Below are 16,886 nucleotides of genomic sequence, written 5' to 3'. Positions count from 1 at the left end.
ACCTGAAGCAATGGTGCATTGCCTTTAATGACAGCCGCTGGCCCCCTGATACTGAGATTCCATGCTGCCCTGCCCTAATGAAGCACCTGGGTCATGGAGACCTAGATCTGGAAGGGAGATAAAGGTAGCAGTCTAGCCAGCCCCCACAGCGGAGCCAACTCAGATTCACTGGGATGGGGATCCAGGTTCTGCTGGGACTGTTGAAATGGGGAGCACCCTGGCTATGCTGGCTGTCCAGAGTGGTGTTGTGGGCCGCTCTACAGACCGAGTGATGCTTCTTCATCCCGAGCTAGAGGGTCACCTTCACTTGCTCCCTCAGCCCTCATCCTGCCAGCTGGAAGTCCACACAGATGCCTCTGTCTTCCGAAGGAGATCCTACTCCGATACTTCACCTCCTCACCACCCTCCCCAGGAAAGGCCTCCTCATTCTTAAGGCACAATAGCCAGAACAGGACCCAGTCCTCTGGGTGTCCTCAGATCCCTGCAGACAACATAGAATGCAGGGGACCTGAAGTCCCTGAGGTGCTCCTGACCACAGCAGAACATAGCTTGAAGACCTGTCTTAGTGACCCCAACCTGCAGGTCTGAAGTTGGGACCCTTAGCCCAGCATGGTGGCACAGAACTGTTATCCAAGCACTGGAGAGGCTGAGGCAGGAGGATCAGCCTGGGCTACATAGTGAGACCCTGCCTCAAAAGATTAAAAAGAACAAAGAAGGAGGAAAAAATAGTCCAGACCCTGAGGTTCTGAACAGCTGGGCTTGTGAGAAGGTAACCTGGCCCCAAGGCAAAGCTAGGGGCATCACAGTGGCCTCAGCCCATATTCAGGGCACGTCTCAAAGTCAGAGCATGAGGCATCGTGCCAGCTGCTAGGCTGTGGGAGCACTGACTGGGGGCCAGTGAGGTCTGGTTTGAGGGGAGGCCCGGGCTGGAGCCATGAGCAATACACAGCCTTGAAAGCCACAAGACCAGATGAGCTCACAGACTGAAAGAGGGAAAATAGAAGATGAGCCGGGGCACGCTGAGGTTAAGGCCTTGGGTGGTGATGTCGGATATGCTGGATCAGCACAGCAGCACTAAGTTTAAGGGACCTCAGGATTTCTGGTCTAGAACCCGTTAGTCTCCAGGAATTCAGGAGCTACCTGTTTGCTATTTGTAAATGCTTCGTCGCCTTCAGGGCCTATAATCGTTCTGGCACAAAGTAGAAGCTCACTAAGTATTTAGAGAATGAGTGACCCTAAAGCAACAGGAAGAAAGAGAGTGACAATCAAGATTGCTACCAGTGCCTCCTTCCCACAGATATGCGAAGGCCGGACCTGAATTTCCACGGCATCTGCTAAGGACCCTGTGCCTCTCCAGCTCCCACCCCCTTAAACCTCATTTCCTTTCCACCCCAGACCAGCTGCTGGGGTGCCTGGGGGAACAGGGGCTGCGTGTGGGAGTTCAGAGCGGAAGCTTTGGTCCCATTGCTGGGGTCGGGCGACAACAGTGGCACACAAGTTTGACCTTGGCCACCCCCACACCAGGGTTATGGGAAAGGGAATGTCATGCTGGGAAGAACTATGAATAACCTGCCGTGGTCACAGAACGCAAGACACACTCATTGGGCAGCTCAATTTTCTGCCTGTTAAAAGTCATTAGTGGTTCTGCAGGGGAAGCCAGAAAAAAAGGTTTTATATGGAACAATAAATTCCTCTATAAGCCACAAAAGCCCACAAGTTTGCAGCTAATAAACCCACAAATGTAAGATGTTTAAGAACTGGAGAGGAGAGTGCTCCTCGATGCTTAACCTCAAGAGGCAGTGTGGTCTGAGTGGCTGACACTAAGCCAAGGGCAGAGAAATCTGAGTTCTTACTCCACCTCTTAATGAGCTGAGTGACCCTGGATAAGTCGGCTGCTCTGTCCCTTGGTTTCCCCACCTGTGACATGTGAATACGCAATACTGCCTTGTCTTCCTCAAGAAGTGACTGGAGGACGAAATGAGATAGGAGATGAGACAGCTTTTGAAGTAAAGCTTTTCTATTTCTTATTTCAGTTACGATTACCCAAGGAATGGTTGGATAATCAGCACTTGCCTTGAGATAAAAAAGGGAAATTGGCCAGGCGTGGTGGCACATGTCTGTAATCCCAGCACTTGGGAGGCTGAGGGAGGAGGATTGCCCCAAATCTGAGGCCAGCCTGGGTAACATAGTGAGACCCTGTCTCAAAAACAATAACAATAAAAAAGGGGGTTGACACAATTCCTCTGAACTTCTGCTGTAGAGCCTGCCAGTGGGTAGCTGTAGTGGGTTGAACTGTAGCCCTAAAAAGGTAACCCCAGGTTCTAATCCCTAGTGCCTGTGACTGTGAGCTTCCTTGGACTGAGAACCTTTGTGGAAGGAAGATATTCCATGAGGGCTCTCCAGATGAGACCAGCCTGGATTAACAGGACTGGCCCTAAACCCAATGGCAAGGATTCTTATAAGAAGAGGAGGCACAGAGCAAAAGGCATTATGAGGTGGAGGCAGAGACTGGAGGGATGAGTCTCCATGCCAGGACTGCCAGTGCCACCAGAAGTGAAGAGAGAGGCAGAGAATGGATTTTGCTTCAAACCCTGCAGAAGGCACCAGCCCTGCCAACACCTCGGCTTTGCACTATTGACCTCTAGTATTCTTGAGTAATTAGGTGTTTTCTTAAGCCAGCAAGTTTGTGGTGTTTTGTTACAGCAGCCACAAGAAACAAATACAGCAGCATGGAATTCCTATTCACCCTACAGAGGAGACGAGTCACAGCCCGGTCTGTGGTGAGATGACACTTAGGGTAACACCCTCCTGGCCACCTTCAGACACGTTCCATCCAGCGTTAAATGAGAAGGCAGAGAAAGCCAACATGCATTAAGCACTTACAGTATCCCAGGCACTACATAAAGTTATTTCAATTAATGTGACCCCTGATAACTGTAAATTATCATCCTCATTCTCTATTTGTGGAAACTGCGGCTCTTGAGAGGCCAGGTACTTGCACATGTCACACAGTGGCAGCAGAACCAGGATTTGAATCCAGGTCTGCTGATTCAAGGTCAATCCTTGGCCTTCCCTGGATGCCCCAGATCTGAAAGAACCTCAGTGGAAATAGCCTGGTGGCCCGTTCCAGGCCAAAGGCTGACACCCAGGAGTGAGGGGTGGCCAGATACTTTCAGAGCTAAGTCCAAGCCAGTCAAGATTAAAACTTGTTGGTATTTGTGGTTTCAATGACACAGAGATGGGGAATATTTTCCAGTTACAACTGCTGTTGAAGTAAAAACATCCCTCGGAAACAGATGGCTGAAGCATCTTTCACTAGAGGAAGCTTGACATAGTATGTACAGTTTTGTACAATCAGGAGGAATTCGATAAATTCCTACCCTGCCCTCCTCCCCTTCTAGAGCCCTGTTGAATGCTGTTCCTGATTTAGAGGGGCTGGGCCCATAAGGTTTCTGTTCTCACTGAGGCCCCAGGCTGTTCTCCAAAGGGAACCAGCCAGCCAGCACAGGCTCAGTTGGGGCCGATTTGTTTAATGAAGTTATAGCAAGGCCCAGAAACCATCATCCAGGCAGGAGGAAGGGCAGTGCTCTTGTCTCCCGGCACATTCCGGGGCCTGAACCCTGGTTCTAGCTGAGACTCAGATACCAGGTCCCTCATGGAGGAGTGAGAGTGGGCCCTCCTCGGGTTATAGTTGGAGTTGCTAGGCCTTGGTTGCTTCTTTTCTTTTTCTTTGGAAAAATTTTATTGCTCAGCATGTTGGGAATTTGGGGATCACTACTGTCAGGGTAGGACAGCTGCTGGTGGCCTCCAAGTTTGCGATGCCAGGCACTGATCTAGGTGGCTTGGCTCCTGGTCTCAAGTCCCTGCCACCTCTTGATAGAACCTTCTTCCCAGGACTGTTCTGCATCGTGATCGCTCTTATTTCTCAACCTATACACCTAGGAAGTCCTGTACCTGATCTGATCTTGAGGGAGAGTGCTAAATGGAGCAATGTACTAGGAGGCCAGAGGGATGCCTCCTAGAAGTTTCCCATCACTTTCAAACCAGAGCAACTCTAGCACTTTGGGTCTGATCAGGAAGTCCAACTTCATAGGCTGCGGGCTGGCCCATCTCTGAGAGCAAATTTCCCAGCAAGTGTGGGTCATCCTTGCTGTGGGAGTGGAAAGGAGTTGTGGGTGCAGGATAGAGCACGTCCTGTCTGTCTCTGTTTGAGGTTTCTTGGCAAAGTCTGGAATGGTTCCAACTACATGGGAAGGTCCCGGGAGCCTCTTCTGGTGAGGTCAGGCTTCTCAAGGCTCAGCAAGGCTTGTCCCCCAGGGGTTGGGGGTGGCATCTGAGTGACTTGTTCTGCCCCAGAAAGAGAGGGCATAGTAAGACCCAGACCTGGACCTGTTCAGAGCACTTGTGTTTGCCTGGCTCTTTGGGAGTGAAAGACAGAAGGAATATGTCTCTCTCCTGTACCCCTCATCCTGGAGATGCCCTACTGTACAGGCAAAGAAATCAAGGCTCCCAGAGGTGAGGAACCAGCCACCCTGGTCCAGAGCAGAGGGTATAAGGGGGCTTGTTTAGCCACGGATGCATTCGTGGAGGGGATCCCTGGGCAGTGCTGAGTGTGAGGCAGGGGCATCTGCGCAGAGAGAGGATCACAGAGATCTGGAGCCCAGCAGCAGGCACGCTGCATGTGTGCAGTTTGGGTGCCTGTGTGGCCACGCATGTGCATGCCCGCACCTGGCCCCTCCTCCCCAGGTGGTACGGCTGGGGGACCCGTTCCCCCCGCAAAGAGGAGTCTGCAGACCTCAAGCCAAACCACAGCCTGGGCCGTGGGGGTTTGATCTTCCCTCTGCTGCCAGAGATCAGAGAGGTCTAAGTGGCAGAGATTTACAGGGCCCGAGGGAGAAATACCCTTCCAGTGAGAAGCTCACATGAAAGCTCTAGAGTAATGACTGAGGTTGTGGAGCGTGCCAATTATGCAACAATTAAAAGGGTTGACTATCATTTTTCTCCTTTCATTCTCCCAGCCACTCCCCCACTGCCCCCCTCCACATCTGGCTGCCCCTGCAGGTTCCTCAGCAACTCTATGGGCAATAGAGGATAAAGAACACACACTTTCCCCCCGTTTTTAATTGGAAATCAAAAGTTGGAAGAAAGGGTTACCCCTCAAGGGTGGGGAAGAAAGGAGTATTGTCGGATGGAGGCCCTCAGAGGAGGGGACGGGGAAGGAGAAAGGAGCCGAGGGCAGGTTCCTATACAGCTGCCAGGCTCGGGAAGAACTTCACACAGATCATCTCATTTAATGTACACGTCAGCCCTGTGTTACTAGTGGCAGATTAGAAAACCGAGACTCAGAGGCGAATGACTTGACTGAGATCACACAGCTGGTATTACTGGCATTGGATCCCAGGCTGTCTGGTGCCAAGGGCTTTAGCACCAGGCTATTCTGCCTTCTCACTGTAGAGTGAGAGAACCTTTTCTTGTCTCTTGGTCTTGGCTTTGCCATCTGTAAAGTGGGCACAGCCCTGGGCTGTGTGTGATAGAGCCAAGCACTTCTGTAGATAGATGAAAGGTGCAGCAGGCACTTAGCGGCAGGATTGCTCTGTAATGCAGCCAGCACCAGCTGAGCCAAATGCCCTGCACAGCAATCCAGTGGCTAATTGAGAAAGAATTAGGCAGCGTGCCCCAAAAGTGAAGAAACAGCTGCTCATTGGCTATTTAGAGGTGCCAAGGCATGCCCAGCGTATGTCCCCTCTCACCTGATTTCCCAGCAGAGCAAATGGCCCCTGCATTCCAGGGACGATGGCCTTGGACGCCCTGCAGCTCTGCCAGTGAATGGCAACCCCAAGCCCTGCCCTGGGAGCTCTGTGTCTCCTGAGGAAGCTACAGAGGCCTGGGCTTTTCTAGGAAATGACCATCTCTCACATTTAGGAGCCTCCCCAAACCTAGCACATAGTAGGCTCACACAATACACATTCATGTGCATTTTCCCATTAACACACCCTGGATCAGCCCCATTCATAACAGGGAGTCACCCTGGGGAAACCATGGTGCCTCCCTGGATATTAGCACTCTCCTATGGTACTGGGTGAGCCAGCCTGTCCAGCTTTGACTACCCAGATGTCTATGACAGCTAGGGAGGGGGACAGGTGACCTGGTGTCCAGGTCACGCACAGCAGCAGGAAGAGGTTCCAATGTCCAGGCAGGGCATGTCAGCCACACCTTACTTCTCAGCACTCAGTTGGCTAGAGGGTGAGGATGCCAGAGAGCTGGGGCTAGATCTGCTCTTTCTCCTGCTACAGGCTGAGCCCCAAAAAGCAGCCATGCTCCTGGGAATCCCCCCCACAGGAAAGAGGAGCAGAGCTTTGGTCTCAGCCCCCGACCCACTTTCCCTGCACAACCACAAATGCTGACAGCCAAGGCCTCTCAGGATAGGCTTTGCCAAATGGTTGCTTCCAGTCTCCCAGCATTTTCTCCCCTGCTGCTCTGGTTCTTGAAAGCCCCTCAGCTTAGGAGTGATGCTCTGGATCGTGTGTGGAAGGGGGCTTGGCTATGAGTGGAGGGGAGATGTACAGGGGACAGGAGGAACTGCAACCATCCCCTGATGCTGCAAGCCCTCCCCCACACTCAGTGGCTCTGGCTCCGTGATCTGGGGGTCCTTCTCTCCCTAGCGCCCCCCTTCCAGGCCTGCACCAGGTGGCAGTGGCAGCCAGCTCCCCCTTGGGAGTTGAGGGACCCCAGCTGGCATGGCCAGCCTCACTTCCAGTGCCTGGCCAATTGTTTGTTCAGTTGGGGCCCACTCAGCCCACTCTTTGGGGGCTGGCGGGACTCCAGAGGAAGTGTCGGGAGGGCTTGGGTGCATTCTGACCTTAACTGAATTCCAGGATGATGATGTGTGAATAATATGGCTTTTTAAGAGTCAACAGCTTGGGTGCTTTTTATAGTTAGGCCGGAGCAATGAGTGGGCCATCTCCCCATTAATCATTTAGCTGGTTAGATCAGTTGGCAAACAATACTGACATTACTCTGTGATATGACTCTCCCTTCTGTCAGCAGCCACCCTTAAACAGACGTCAAAGCTGCCATCAAGTCAGCCCCAGCCCCACCCCCAAGCCTTCTAGTCCCCAGGCTTAATATTCTAATTCCTCCCGCTTCTCCTTGCAGTTCTCTTTCTATGCCTTTTTTGGTGGTCTCTGTTGGCAGGGACCCTGGGTTCCCACATTCTGGGCCACACTGACCTCCCACAGAACACCTCTGCCCACCCACCTGCAGGAGGAAGGGATCCATTCCGAGTGACTTTCCAGGGAAGGTAGCCCAGGGCCTGATCCCAGCTCCCAGTCCTGCTGGCCCTTCCCAAGCTCATGTTCACTCCAGGATTTGAGATCTCACTGCCAGGCAGGACTGAACTTGAGCAAGACCCCCCCCACACACACACACTCACAGTGTCTCCAGATTGCGCAGCCCCTCGAAGCTGTGGGTCCCCAGGTGCTGGATGCGGTTGTTATGCAGATGCCTGAGTGGGAAGGAGAGACAGTCAGAGTGAGCTCCAGTGGGCTGGGCCCAAGGCAGCTGAGTGCACGCGGCAGGGCAAGTGGCAGAGTGGAGGCTGAAGCATGGATAGAATGACCCCTTTGTCTCCAGGGACAAACAGAATGGCTGAGACAGATTTCTGAAACCAACATTGCCAGGGCTGCATTGACCACAGGCTACACCATTTTGATTTCCTATTGAAGAAGGGAGAAGGGAGCCTGGGCCAAGGCAAAAGCAAGCACCAGGAGGCAGACTGATTCACAGGTTCTTCTGTGATGTCCGAGGTTGTTTTCATGGCTCTGCTCCCTAGGACCCAGCCGGTCTGACGAAGTGGCCAGACGTACTTAGGGGAGCCAACAGTAAACCGCTGCAGACAACATATAATTAAAGGCTAAGCTTTCTGTAGCCAACGGAGAGAGCTGTGGACAAGCTGAGAGAAGAGGCAGAGGGTGCAGCCAGAGGAACCAGGGAAGGCTTCTCGGAGGTGGTGATCTACAGCAGGGCCTTGAGGGGTAGATGAAGTGCACGGCAGAGGGAGGGCACCCCAGGCAGAGGGAAGAGCGCCCAGAGGTGGGGAGCTGGGAAGGAGCGAGGCAGGCAGGGAAGGGCTTGGCCAGAGCAGGTGTGGGAGAAGAACGAGATCAGTTTGGAAGAGATGTCTGGGAAAAGTAGCTAACTGAAAGCAAGTGACGAGGTTTTCTTCTCCCAACTCCTGATGAAAAAACCCCAGCAAAAACCAGACCCAAATATCACAAACCACAAGGCCTCCCCAAAAGGATGAAGCCGACTACAGATACACCGCAAAAATTGCTGGCCAGGAGAACATTCTGGACCTCACCAACCTCCTTCTCCCAGAAAATGAACTTGTGAAAAAACAAAATCGGAGGTTCTCTCCTAAGTCTCCCATATCCAAAGAGGTGACCTTTGGGTATTCTTATTTTTCCTCCCTACTTCTGGCGTCCAATAGGAGCAGGTCAAATACAGAGTTAAATAAAGGCTCCAGACTCCTCAAAGAATGGGGGAAATGGCTTGAAGCCAAGAGTATTCACGGGCAAGGGAGCAAACTCACCCTTTTAATACACCTGAGCAGAGGAAGCAGAGCGCAAGTAGCCTAATATAGACTGTGCACTGCCTCAGAGTACCCCTCCGGTCGCCATCCCACCAGGGTACGGAAAGGGGATGGACCCTAAGTCACCCTCGGTACTTAACCCACACACTACAGCATGGTGGGGACAACCAGAGGAGCCTGAAGACAGCGCAGCTAGAACAAGGACACAGAGGGCCAGGGGTTTGGCTCAGTGGTTCCTCCGCCTGCCTTGTAAGCGCAGCATCCTGAGTTCAATCCCCAGTACCAAAAAACAAACAAACAAGGACACAGCTCTCCCACCACAGCCAGAAAAAGAGATTACAGGGAAACTGTGAAAACCCACAACTGGGCAGCAGAGGGAGATGAAGGGGGTGGGGGGGCGACAGACTGGCAAATTCTAAGCCCAGAGGAAAACATAGCTTATGAATGAGGAGCAGAAGGAAATTGATCAGAAGTGCCTTCTGCTACAAAGCAATCCAAACATGATTTCAAAGACAAAGCTTTTTAAATGAAAGAAAAATCTCTTTGTAGATTAAGAAAGCAAACTAAGGGCCAAAAGTTTAAAAACTAGTCGGGCTGGGGATTTAGCTCAGTGGTTCCACCACCTGCCTTGAAAGTGCAAGGTCCCGAGTTCGATCCCCAGTACCAAAAAAAAAAAAGAGGTAGAAACTAGTCAATAAATTTGAAAAAAGGAAGATTGTAGACACTGTTGAAAGTTGACCTGATTTCGGGGAGAGGAGCTGAGATGATCACAGTGAACATAGAGGAATGAGACAAAGGCTAAAACAGAGGCTGCTTGGTGTGAAGGACATAAAAGCAGCTGAATGGGGGTGATGGATGTCACTGAGGGAGAGAATCAAACAATAAGACTGAAGATATGATCAGAGACAATACAAAAAAATTCTCTCGGAGCAAGAAAGAACAGAACCTGCAGTTCAAAAGCATATGTCATTCTAGGAAAATTGGATGCAGAAATATTCTATATTGTGACATACTAGGGTTGTGCTATTAAAGTTCAAGAATTTCAAAATACCTTCAGGCAGAAAAAGGAAATCACTTACAAGGGGTAAAACTCAGGCTGGCCTCCAAGAGGTCACTCAGATATAAAGGCAGCAGGTGAAGCGGCTCTAGCATGGATGGGAGGGATGGGATTCTTGTGAGTGTTGGGATTTTTTTTTTCTGGTACCAGGGTTAGAACTCAGGACCTTGTGCTTGCTCAGCAGCCATGGTACCACTGAGCTAAATCCCCAGCCCTTTTTTTTTTTATTTTTGGGGGAATGAAAAAAAAATTTTTTTGTTTGTTTGGAGTGTTGAGATTTAAAGGCCTCATCTGTCTTTCTCGTCGCTACCTGCTCCATCCGGGGAAGGACCCTTGCCTCCAGGGGGCTTCTCATGTACGGCAGTGGGGAAACACAGCCCCTTGTAAAATGTTCTCCCTTACCAAGGGGTTTTTGCTTTCCCCATTTCCTTCATACCTCTGACCTAACTCTTCCTACTTGCTGTTGAACTCCTGTCTTCATTTTCTACCCCTCGCCCTTCCCCATCACTTCCGGTCCAGATCATCTCAGCATTGTAGACATCCAGTGCCAGGCCTCCAAGTCCCTCCTACAAACCACTCCTTCAGCCCTGGTGTCCTGGGCACCTCCAGTAGCCAAGCATGGGAGAGGTGATGGGACAGGCTGATCCAGAGACCAACTGCACACAGGTCACCACTGCCGCCAGTGCAGTGCTGCCTAGTGGCGCCGTCAGTGCGACAGGCATAGTGGGAAAGAGTTCCACACACATCAGAGAGGGTTCCACATACATGGGGCTTGGCTGGAGAAAGCAACTCCCCCACCAGGCTTGCCTGCTCATAGCTCCAGAGAGGCTTCGGTCCACCCCCTTGGTTTTCACCAAGCTTCCTTCTCACTTCCTGTTACTCCCTGTCTTCCTTCTCTGCCTCCTGGGCCTTCCTACAGCTCTCCCACATCCCAGGCGGTGTCCCCCAGGCTCCTCTCCCTTTCGAGGTCACCCCGCCTTCTCCATGCCATGAGTGAAGGACAAAGGGGTGACGTTTCACCCTATGCAAAGGGCCCAGTTCTGCTTCAGCTTTGCTCTTGTACCAGTGCATTTTGTTTTTCCCTTACTCCCTTGTCCCTCCTTATGCCTGGGGGGTCCCATATCTCCTAGGTATCTAATAGGCCTGGCTCCCAAGCCAGCTCCCTGCCTCCCAACCGTACCTTTAAGTCACCCATGATTCCTTTTCTCCTTGGTCTTCTACTCTCTGAAAACCTCTAACTCATATTAATTCTTCCTTCCAAACAACGCTCTCAGTCATGTCTTCTTGTCCATTCTTTCTGCCACCTCCCTAAACTGAACTTTGATAGACAGGAGCCTTTGAACTAACCTTCTCTGGTCTCTTCCCATTCCCATGCATCCTTCACATTCATCTTAAAAGGCCCTCTTTTAACCCTGCTTGAAAACCCCCACTCCCCACCCCAAAGACAAAAGCCAAACTCCCTGCTCTGACATTATGAGTCCCTGCCTTGTCAGCTTCTTCTCCAACTCCCTGCCTGGGGACCCTCAGCTTCAGCTCGACTGGCTTATTCACCGACAAGCAAATGCCCCTGGCTGCCCTTCCAGGATCTTTAATGCTTTTATTCTCTGCGCTTGTCTAACTCCACTCTCTTTGCAGGCCCAACCACAGCCCCACTTGCCCGTGAAGCCTCCTCACTCGCCCATCTGTGGTTGCTTCAACCTCACTGCCCCTCCACGGTATAGTGAAGCTCTCCTTTACCTGGCTACATTAGCCCAAGTTGCATAACGTCCTGAGTAAACTTTTGCTATTTTCGCTCTGCTATTTCAGCGAGTCTATAACCCATAAAGGGCAGCAGCTCTGTCCCATCCTTCTGTGACCTTCAGTGTTCACGTAGGCCTCTCTAAGTGCTGCTCCTGCCCACGTGTCTGGGACCCATCACGAAGTTCTCATTTTCCCACTGTCTTGTCCCTCACAGAGAACTGACCCCTTTCCCTCATGGCATCACAGGGATATCCCAAAACTAAAGCTAACCACCTTGTTCTGGTGACCTTCCACAGATAGCTTGCCGACTCCCAGAAGAGTGTCCTGATCGACGAAAGTGCTCTCTCTATAAGGACATTCCTCTTGGTTCTCTGATCTCCCAGGACTGAGAATTGGACAAACAAATTGGTGCCTGCCTTTTCATCTCTTAAATGGAACTAAGCGCTGTCTGTTCCCTGGCTTGGAAAACCGCAGCAGATTCCCAAGAGCAAGGAAGGCAGTGTTCCCATTTAGCAGAGTCACTAACACACATGTTTCTGAGCCATGTTCCTGCAATAATTAGCGTGTAACCCAGAGCAATTACACATGACCTCCAAGCCCTTAGTAATTACCCTATGAACTTACCAATCATTCATAGCAATTAGCTGGAAGCTAATTTGCACTGTAAAGTTCCCACTGGGTAGGCAGAGTTAACCCCAGTCCCCAATTCCTGCCAGGGATGCTTTCTCCCAAGTAATTATCCTGATGGGGCTTTGCTGTCTAATTACAGGTGATGGCTTTTCTCTGCTTCTCAAGGCCTGGGAGACAAGGCAAATTTATCCTATCCCTGTGCCAGAGCATATGAATATATCATTTGACTGTCAAATATGGTGGAAATTATTTAAGACACTCTTGATTTATATTCTAATTAGCATGATATGGTTATGACATTTGCATAGTGAGAAAACAATAGCTTACTTCCTGTTTTTTGATTATAGTATTTTGGCCTTTTGGTGACCCTCGGGGTATTTCTGCAAATCTAATGTCATCTGGCTTCATGATAATCCTATGGGGGTCAACAGAGGATGTTCATCCTCATTCTCCTCCAAAGGACAAACTGAGAGCAGAAGATTCAGCAGTGTGCAGAGAAGAGCAAAGCTGGCCAGGCTTCTGATCCAACTTGAGAAAGCCCCCAAGCAGGGCCCAGCCAGGGATGAGGTGGGAGTGGGACTTACAGCACCACAAGGCTGGTGAGGTTCTGGAAGGCGAAGTCAGGGATGTGGCTGATGCGGTTGAGGGCCAGGGTCATGGCCTGCAGGGCAGGAAGGTTGTTGAGGGCTCTGACAGGGATCTCGGTGAGTGCATTGTCATCCAGCCAGAGGTGACGGAGGGAAGACAGCCCCTCAAAGCTCCTCTCCGGGACCAGGGAGATGAGGTTGGCATCTAGGCGCCTGGTGGAAGGGAGGATGGAGAGTGATCAATCCACGGAAAGATGCAGATCAAGCGCTGGGCTGGGCTGGGTCACCCAGACCCCCAACGTGACCTCTGATTCACCCTGGGACTACAGTTGTGACTTGGCCACCATGTATCGCATCTGCTACCTGTTCAAGTTGCCGTATTTAGCTTCCATTCCAACCCACAATTTTTTGGCAGTGCTAGGGATGGAACCCTCACCTTCATGCATGCTGAGCAAGCGCTCTGCCACTTAAGCTACATACCCGGCACTCTGCTCACAATTCTTGATCCTTTGTGCCACACATTTCTTTTTTTGTTTTTGTTTTTGTTTTTGTTTTGGTACTGGGGATCGAACTTGGGACCTTCTGCTTGCAAGGCAGGTGGCAGAACCACTGAGCTAAATCCCGGCCCTATGCCGCACATTTCTATTTGTGACATTTATGTAATGTCATTTGGCTTCATTCTTCTCCTCAGATCCAAGGCTGAACCCACAGCCCATGTGTGGACAACGAATATCTCTCCCAAACCCCTAGGCCTCTAAATCTGTGTCATAGCACCTCTGCTCTGAGTATGACATTATTTTTCCCAACTCTGTCCATTTAAGGGCATATAATGGAGATGTCCCCAGCATTGGTAGAAAGTTCCTCCCTCTGGACCTAACCAAAGAAAAATGACTCCCCAAGGATGTATGCCATTCTCTGCCACCCACTTCTACAACTACCTGTTTCTTGTCTCATCCTGAAGCCTGAAATTTGGTGGGGCTCCTGCTAAAGTCCTGGGGCTCCTTGCTAAGTTAATGACTTGTGGGAGATCTCAGCATGCCACAGTTGAAACCCTTGCCTTGCTGCTTCTTACCATAAGTAAACAGATGGTAGATGATCCTGTCTATGCCCAAGAGGCACCTGGGTAACCAAGGACTTCTGAGGTGAGCCTTGGAAGATCTTGGTAGACCAGAAAAACAAGGAGACTGCTCATCTTAGCTTTTTGCAGATTTGTGCACGCCGTGATGCCTTTTATTAAGCTACTGTCTTTGCCTCCTCGTCTGAGACTTAGGCTGAAAACCTATCACCCTATGTACCTGGCCCCTTAAGGCCCAAATAAGCTGATCTGTAACCATTTCATGGATCTCTTCCTGGATTTCACTATCTTGGAGGAGTCTTATCCCTGAGCCATGGTTTTCCCACACAGGCATGGAAACTCCAGTCCTCATCCACAAAGGCCCTAAGGCCCCATAAACCCAGGAATCTCAAGGAGGAAGCACTCAGAGAGAACACTCTCAGCTAGCCCCAGAGGCAGCGTTGGAGAAATGCCAGCCGCTAAGAAGACAGCATCCTTCCTCTTCCTCATGGAGCTGAAGTCCAGTGCTAAGGCCAGACTGACAGTCACAGCACAGCACTACGACACCTGGTCCAGGGCACTGGGGAAAGCCTCAGGAGAAAGTGATGCTTACATGGAGATCTGGTGGCCAAGTAGGATCAGTCAGGGGAGGTGGCAGGGAACAGCATGTGGGAAACTGAGAGCAGCATTGTGGGGAACCTTAAACTGGCAGGTAAAGCTTCCAGAAGGAGGAATGTTGGAAAGAAGAGAGAAGGGTGCAGCAAAGTTTGCAGGGCTTTATAAGCAATGTCACATAACAGGAAACCTGGAGCTAGGTTTTAAGCAAAGGAAGGACATGGCTAAGTTTCTATGTTAGAAAGACCTTGCCCACCAGGAGACCACATAGTTACTGGAGAAGGGTGATATTGGAGGCAGAAAATTAGCAAAGATAGTTGCTAAAAGGGACAGTTATAGCTCCATTTGCTCTAGAAACTTGAAAAGTAAATTTGACCACCATAGTGTCCAGTCCTCAAAATGCCCTAATGGCAATCAATCCCTTTGGCTTTTGATGCAACCCTAGGATCCATATTACTGGCCCAGCAGGCTCCTTGGCACGGTATAGTTATCTGGAGATCCTGGGGGTCTTTTAGCATCCCATGAATTATGCCTTTTTCCTGCTCCTTTCCTGCACAAGTCCTCCCTCACCTCAGCCTCACTCCCAGTGTGCCTGGGCTCCTACCAGCCAGAAACTATGGATAGCATGTCAGTGTCATCTTGCTCCTATTTCCTGCCTTTCCAGAAAACTGAGCCTGAAAAATGACAACCATGCACACAGGAAACAAAGACACTTCCTGGCCTGACATCATATGGCTCAGCCAGCCACAGGCATGGAGTCTTCTCAAAAGAGCCCTGCTCCCTTAATGTTTGAATCACCAGACCCTCAGAGGGCAGAGCTGCCCTGAGCCCACCTTGGTGGAGCAAAGCTCATGGCGAGTGACTTCCTGAGCATTCACTTACTATGTTCTAAGAGGGATCCCATGGATCAAGTCATTTATTTTTGGAAAGATAATAATAATTTAATATTATAATTAATACTAATTTAATAATAATAATAATTATTATTATTATTCAGTACCGGGGATTGAACTCAGGACCTTGTGCTTGCGAGGCAGGTGGCAGAAATACTGAGCTAAATCTTTGGCCCTCAAGTCATTTATTTTTACAATCAGTGAGGTTGACATTTTGCAAATGAGAAAAATGAGGTATAGAGAGGTTAAGTAACTGGCCCAAGGTCAAACATCTGGTAAACAATAGAGCTGGAATTCAAACCCAGATATTCCAGCTCCAAGTAAGCATCCATAGCCATTACGCCACACACTGGTACCCTCCACAAAGTCACTGTTTATACGCCTTGCTGATTTCTACACCAACCTGTAATGCTCCCAGAATACCTCACCTCCACCCCCATCAACAGTCTCTGGCATTTACATAGCTGCCTGACCACCCCATTGAGGAGGCCTATGGTGGCATCACTTAGCTTGGGCACTCTGGCCCCATCATTCCACCCTGAGCCATGACATTAGGAGTAGCAGTGGACTTGTCAGATCTTCCTCTAGGTCTTTCTTTGCTCCACAACATGTGGTACATGGGCCTGAACATCCCCTGGGAATTTGTTAGAAATACAGAATCTTAGGCCCCACTCCAGACTTGCTAAATCAGAACCTGGATTTTAATGATTCCCAGTTGGCTCATTGATTCATAAGCACATTTGTGTGTTAACGCTCTGAGTCTGGTCTTCCAGAACCTCTGATGTTCTCCTCTAATGACCGTAAGTAGACAAGAGAGGAGAACTTGATGCTGTTTCCTCCTGCAGTTAGTGCTCAGCCGGCTGTGTTCTTAGGTTTGATCATCAATTATTCCAGAAGATGAGGACTCTACTTCACCCTCCTGGTTATGCTAATGACAACAGCACCTAGCACAATGCATAGGTGACAGATGACACTTGGTAAGCGTTTTTTGAACAAATGAGTAAATGAATGTCCTCTAAATCCCCTACCTTCAAGCCCTAAAATGATGGCCCAGCCAGGCAAATCAGGAAGGTGGAGGAGACCATCCCATCACCTCAAGGGCTCTCCTCCCCATTCCCAGCAGATGCCCAAACCATCCTCCTGATCCTGGCATGCCTTCTCAGTGTGGGCAGCATCTTGTTCCCAGCTTTGCCTGGGACCATCAATAGATACCTAATCCCTGGGTCCTGTTTAGGACCCCACAAAAGTTGCTTTTATGATGGTCTTTTTTTTGGTACCGGGGATCTAACTCGGGACCTTGCGCTTACGAGGCAGGCGGCAGAACCACTGAGCTAAATCCCTAGCCCTATGATGGTCTTCTTAAGGGACAGTGAAACATAGACAAGGAGAAGTAGGAATAATGAGAACTAAGAGAAAGGGTAGTATGGATAGAGAAAGGGGTGCAGATTCCAGACATCCTTACAAGGTCAAATTGGTAAGGCCAAGTAACCCCCTGGATGTGGGTGGGTTGTCCTCTACAACTGCCCACCTAGTGGGTAAATTCAAAGAACCATGAAGCTTGTCTCCGAAAGGAGGGTGATTCTGCCTTCTCTGAAGCCCTGGACCAGCAGGAACTCTATAGTGACAACCATGACTCCAACAATAGTCATCATTTCCAACTATCGACGAGATGTCACATGACAGATAGATATAGTGCCAGATACGAGCAGGTGACCTGTGT

At 50.2% G+C, this 16,886-nt stretch overlaps 1 protein-coding gene across 9 annotated transcripts in view; it reads right to left on the bottom strand.

Annotated features, from left to right (window-relative positions):
- Lgr6 (leucine rich repeat containing G protein-coupled receptor 6) overlaps nt 1–16,886 on the bottom strand; it is a 114,274-nt gene that overhangs the window by 30,577 nt on the left and 66,811 nt on the right. For 8 of the 9 annotated variants that reach the window (XM_021242217.2, XM_021242215.2, XM_021242214.2 and 5 more), the window contains 2 exons: nt 12,602–12,817; nt 7,433–7,504 (listed from right to left, as the gene is read on the bottom strand). In XM_021242217.2, coding sequence (XP_021097876.2) covers nt 7,433–7,504; nt 12,602–12,817 — 288 coding nt within the window. The remainder of the gene's footprint in view (nt 1–7,432; nt 7,505–12,601; nt 12,818–16,886) is intronic. The other variant, XM_087193889.1, reaches the window with a different exon arrangement.

Source organism: Heterocephalus glaber, unplaced genomic scaffold (genome assembly GCF_053883595.1).
Source record: "Heterocephalus glaber isolate CG9 unplaced genomic scaffold, H.glaber_assembly_v1.0 deba00001600, whole genome shotgun sequence".
Taxonomy (NCBI): domain Eukaryota; kingdom Metazoa; phylum Chordata; class Mammalia; order Rodentia; family Bathyergidae; genus Heterocephalus; species Heterocephalus glaber.
The sequence above is the reverse complement of the archived record's forward strand: the minus strand, read 5'-3'. Positions and strand labels throughout refer to the sequence as shown.